Source organism: Cryptotermes secundus, unplaced genomic scaffold, assembly GCF_002891405.2.
Source record: "Cryptotermes secundus unplaced genomic scaffold, Csec_1.0 scaffold465, whole genome shotgun sequence".
Taxonomy (NCBI): Eukaryota; Metazoa; Arthropoda; class Insecta; order Blattodea; family Kalotermitidae; genus Cryptotermes; species Cryptotermes secundus.
In genome coordinates, this window is record NW_019738964.1 from 1,787,628 (window position 1) to 1,793,743 (window position 6,116).

The 6,116-nt window shown below is 39.4% G+C and overlaps 1 protein-coding gene across 1 annotated transcript in view; it reads right to left on the reverse strand.

Annotated features, from left to right (window-relative positions):
• LOC111871480 (electron transfer flavoprotein subunit alpha, mitochondrial) overlaps positions 1–6,116 on the reverse strand; it is a 22,775-nt gene that overhangs the window by 10,504 nt on the left and 6,155 nt on the right. Inside the window, exons 2-3 of the mRNA XM_023864634.1 lie at positions 5,327–5,479; positions 1,381–1,645 (exon numbers count right to left, since the gene is read on the reverse strand). Of these exons, the coding sequence (XP_023720402.1) occupies positions 1,381–1,645; positions 5,327–5,479 (418 nt within the window). The remainder of the gene's footprint in view (positions 1–1,380; positions 1,646–5,326; positions 5,480–6,116) is intronic.

Here is a 6,116-nt window from a genome sequence, read left to right on the forward strand (position 1 = left end):
CATCAGCATAATTATATGAAATATGAGGGAAAAAACGATAAAAACAGACGGACGCAAACTTCTGCTGGATGCGCTCAAGCTTATTGGCATCAGTCGAGGTGATGGAGTTCCAAACTACTGAGGCATATTCCAACTTGGACCTGACTAAAGTAAAATATAGTATATACAGACTCTCCAGGGAGGAAAACCTGTAGGTAATGGAGCGAATGAGGCCTAAAAGCTTTATGCATTCAGAAAACATGTAATTAACTGTGTGTGAAAATGTAACTTTGAATCAAAGAAAACACCCAGGTCCTTAATACTGCTGGTGCGTGTAATGATAGCATGACAAAGCTGATACTCGTAGCTCAGAAAATTTGTTTTTCTGGTGTAAGATACAACACATGTTTTAGCAATATTAAGTTTCATGGAGTTAACAGTGCACCAGTCACTTACGGAATTAATGTCAGATTGAAGTAAGAGGCAATCATGAGGAGAGTTAATAATGCGGAGAATTTTTAGATCATTGGCAAAAATTAGAAATTTACAGTAGTTAACGGAGTCACATAGGTCATTTATAAATACATTGAAAAGAAAAGGCCCCAGAACAGAGCCTTGCGGCACNCACTGGACATTACATGAAAAGGCAGGGAGAGAGTGCCAGAAACGCGAACCCGAGATTGTCTGTTGGCTAAGTAACTGCGAAACCAGCTAACATTGGCATCAGAGAATCCAAAGGAGCTTAATTTATGCAAGAACATATTATGAGGGACGAGGTCAAAAGCATTAGAAAGATCAAAATAGACGGCATCAGCTTGACGCTGACCACGGACAACAGGCATCAAGAAGTTGAGAAACGTCACCAAATTGGTAACTGTAGATTTAGTTCTGGTAAAGCCATGTTGGTTGGAATTAAATTTAACAAAATGAGAAGCATGATCATGAATAATGAATTCAAACAATTTAGAGAAATTACTGATAATAGAAATAGGCCTTTAGTTGCTCACAGTGGCATGATTGCTTCTTTTAAATACTGGTACAACAGCATATTCTTTCCATGCAGCAGGAAAATACTGCTGCATCAGGCTCAAGTTAAATATATGCCTAAGTATAGGAATAAAAATATCTGCACATCCTTTGATGATAAAACCAGGAATACCATCAAGCTCAACAGATTTTGATGGTTTTAGTCTCTTGATGGCTTTGTAGACATCGGCATCAGAAATGGGGGCAAGGGATAAAAATTCAGAAGATTGAGAGGGTGAATGACCTTAGAGCAGTGGTTATTGTAAACAGATTTTAAGTGCTTAGCGAATGCATCAGCAACAGCTTCAGGCTGCACTAGGTGTGTACCATCAACTTGTCAGAGAACAACAACAACAAACAAATGAAAATGTTTACCTGCATAAATTGTTCTAACAAATGTGTCTGGACTCTTTATGCCTGTGATATCTGAAATGGGAGACACATCCAACTTGGCTGCAACACGAGGAAGAAGTGATTTGGTAAAAGCAGTAGCTCCAGCCAAAATATGTGTAAAGTTAAACTGCTTGTGTGTAGCCAGCACCAATGGTGTCAAATTTTCCGGCAGGAAACCATGAAAAGCTTCATTTTCAGCCACTAATATACGTGCTAAGCCAGATGCCTTGGATACCTGTTCAGCAACCTGAAAAAAATTAAGATTCCTTATATCTGAGTAGGAAATTCTATGAACAAGGCAAATCTGCAATTGAAATTGTGTGGCAAGCGTACTTCGGCGCATAAAAAATTACATATAGCCTTGATTTTTATTTTGTCATGTGGGACTTGCAGGATAAAAAGCAATTTATCTTATGAGAAATGAACAACATTATGTAACAATCAGTAATTCCTAACCACCATCTTGAGTTGTAACATTCTCATACCTCTGTGCAACATTCTTCAGAAGTTAAATAACACAACTATTTATGGCCTAATAGGAAATGTAACTGGCAAAATATCTCACTGTCAAACATGATTAATGTGCTGTGATGCTAAGGAAGCAAATACCATATCTTGGCCGACGACACATCCTCCTGCAGTGCTGATCAAGTATAAATGGCGTTTCTATATCAGAATTTAGAATTTGTTTTAAAAGGGTAGTGGTGTTCAATTTACAATGTGAACTGTCACGGGATCTGTGACTCGCATTAGCTCTTCCCAATGGACCCATCAGATAAGTTCCCCCTTTCTGCTGATGACTGAACCTCAACCAACTTCAAAAATATACAAACAAAACAAACTCCATGGCTTGAGTCCGCAAGCGAACTATACCGACTGAGTGACTCCCATTTGTTGGCGAAGTTAGTGCCATACTAACATACTTTAACTTTAACTTTAACATAAGGAACACCCTCCCGAAGTTTGGTCCATTCCTCCTGGGACATCCTGTAAATATAAGTTAACATGATGATGGGTCAAACATTGGTAAAATAACAGCATCAACATAACAATGAAACAATGTTAAGCAAGGACTTACTGTACTGTAATACACTAGATCAAAGGTTCTCACGGCTTGCCGACTGCTTCTGCTGGTTTCTTGTTTGGATTACTCTTTGACACCGATGATGAAGGAAATAATTTCCTCCTTCCAGAACTATATACCATTATAATCCACATGACATACACTACTTTGCTATTTTTGTTTGATTTGATATTGTCACAATTGTGTTTGTGAAGAGAACTGTCTTCTGGGATGCATTGGCATGTAGTTCTGTAAAACTTCACTGACATATCAGAGGAAAATCAGCAGAAATCCACTGAACTACATGCATCACATGCCAGAAAACAGTTCTCTTCATTGCTGGCTTTTATTGTTGATTATTTTATTACATATTTCAGAATTATGATGGCATGCCTACATAAAAGATTTAAATTCTACAGCATGTACATACAGGGGTTGGACAAAATAATGGAAACACTACAGATTTTTTTTATTGCTAGTGGGGTGGGACTAAGTCCCTTGTACTGCGGCCACTTCTGGCCTATTGTACCAGTCCCAGATGATAGGTGAGGGTGATTGTGGAGCAACTGGTGGAATGAAGATCGGCAGGGGAAACCAAAGTACTCGGAGAAAACCTGCCCCAGGGCCACTTTGTCTACCACAAATCCCACTTGACTAGACCCGGGATCAAACCCTGACTACCGCAGTGGGAAGCCAGAGACTAACCACTTGAGCTATGGCACAGCTCTAAACACTAAAGATACTGTACACATGGCGCTGGACCACCTGTTGCCTTCAATTCAGATGTAGTCCTTCTTGGAATGGACTCATACAAGTTCTGAACAGTCTCTAGCAGAATTTTATACCATTCTTCTTGAATAACATCTTGAAGTTGCTATACAGATGTTGGAGATGCGAATCTGTTCCTCACTTTAGTCTCCAAAACTCACCAGAGTAGTTCAATGATGTTCAAATCTGGTGATTTTGCTGGCCAGGGAAGATGAAGTTCACCTTCATGCTCTTTAAACCATGACTGAAGAGTTCGAGATGTGTGAGAGGGTGTGTTGGCACCTTGGAAAACTGTGTCGTTCAGAAATAATGTCTGGATCATGGGATGCACCTGATTACCCAACCTCTCCATGTACACCCTTGCAGTAATTCAGACATGAACGGCAATAATGGGACAAACGGAATACTGAACCATGATATTGCTAACCAAACCATCACAGAACCTCCCCCATGTTTCACTGTTCAAACCAGACTGCCTTGGGTGTTCAGCAAATATAAACTCTTCTTGATATATGAAACAGCGTGGAGGATGACTCATCTGGCCATATTATGAGCATGTTTCCAGTTGTCTTATGCCGAGGTTTTATGGTCATGACACCATCATTCACGCATAAGAGCATTACTTTCAGTAATCAGAGATTTAGGAATTGCAGTCCTATCATGGATGCTGGATTTGAGAAGCTCATGTTGGACAGTTTTCGTGGCAACAGGGTCTTCAAGATGAATATTCAGTTCTGCTGTAACCTGTCACGGCAGTAGTTCTGTGATTTTTCCAAACCATCCTTCTCAATGTATGACAAACTCTTTCTGTTAATGTTTATTTTCACCCACTGTTTCTCTTTGCTGATGTCATCTTCCCATGATTCGTGTAAGCAGACATAACCTTAGAAACTGTCACTCTCAAAACACCTAATAATGTGGCGTGTTGTAACCGTTCATTCTGACTGGAGGAGTGTTGTGTGAAAATTAAATCTGTATTAAGTTAAGATTAACAATATTACAAACAAAGAGATCCGGCAGATAGCCAGCTCTTACACGCAGAAGGGACATAGTTCAAGTTTTGCTATGTGAACAGGAAGTAACATCTGGTACTTTCCTAGAATTCTGGCAGTTTCAGCAACGTCGGAAAGGCTTTGAGAAAATGAGAGCTGACAGCTTGGGACAGCGATAACTTAGAAGTGGGACGGCCGGAGCCTCACACCCTGACTGTAATGCATCAGGGGGCTGTCATCCTTAGCGTCAGGTCAGCATCTGCCAGAATCACATAGCAGAGCAACATGATTGGGAATTCAAAATTTAGGGAACCTCCTAGTTTGAAGAATTAACCAATGGCAGAAGTGGAGGAGTGGATTTCTCTTGGAGTCTGGGGTTCGTGGACCTCAGAATTCAGAGAGAGGGCATTCCACCTCGGTAAGTCTTGAGACTACTTTCGGCAAAGTCGGAAACTAAATTTACCACTACGGCCCTTCCGTAAAATAGTATAAGTACAGTTCAATTCAACAGTATTAATAAATTCAGTGTATTCAGAGAGCCGGAAGGTATTAAAGGACTACCAAGTGCAACCGTCGAAAGGTGGGTGATTGTAGTGAATTGTTCTTCCTGCCCTGTCCGAGCCAGACCCTTATAAGACCCTGGGATAGGAACCCAGCTCTACTGATTAAAGTAAAGAACCCAAAGAAGTGAGCGGTGGTGGAGTGGCGCACAACGAAAAGGGCACAAAGGAAGTGAGCGGTTACAGTTTCTGTCAGAGATGCTTCAGTTAAATGCACACTAATGATCTGTGTCCGCTTTCAAAATTGGATAAGTCTCAAATTTTCCCATTCTTTCACACAGACTGTCAGTCAACATGGTCACTAATGCTCTGACACCAGCAAACAAACAAATTCTATTTCTCAGTTTCTTATTGTTTCCATTATTTTTCCCACTCCCTGTACATACACGTGGTGCAATTAAAAGAACTGCTGATGTCAAAGCATTGTCAAGCAAAAACCTAAACATGATGCTGAAGCAAAATAACAGAATATAAAACAGACAAAAAGAATTAAGCTGTAACATTAATCTGAAACCACTGAAGAGCAGAAAATGGTGAATACTTACAGAACCACATTCGATGCCAACAACAAGAACAGATATATCTCCACCAAGTTTCTTCGCAGCTGTTATTGCATTTTGTGTTATTGGTAATAATTTCTCATTGTTGTGTTCAGCAATCACCAAAGTGCTTTGAAATCTCCTCAGGTGATTATAAAGCTGGAAAATGAAATGAAACAGAGGAGCACTATTAACAAACTACCAACACTACTTGCCGTAATGACGTACGATGAAACCAGTATGCTTCTGCTACTGAGTGAAGGAATAATATCTTAAGAACTTTTATAGAGTTATAGAGTTATAAGTTTTTTAAATAAATATAATTTGATTTCTAGTGCCCAAAATGGTTTCTGAGCTAATAAATCTACCTATACTGCTATCCAGTCTTTTCTTGAGGACATTTTGACAACATTAGATTCAAAACGATTTGCCATGGGCATATTTTTAGATCTTACAAAAGCCTTCGATGTAATAAACCATGACCGGTTACTTACTAAATTGGACTTGTATGGGCTTAGAGGAAAAATCCATGAGTGGATGACCTCGTATCTAACGAATAGATTCCAATATGTAGAAATTTATCACCAGGACCATGTATCCTGTTATTCTAAGTCCTTTATCTCGTCACTTAAGGAAATTAAACATGGTGTTCCACAGGGATCTGTTTTGGGTCCTCTGTTGTTTTTATTATTCATTAATGATTTGCCACATGCTATACCTCAGGCTAAGGTTGTACTATTTGCAGATGACACTAATATATTGTTCACTGATAACTCTCTTAGTTCTTTAAATATAA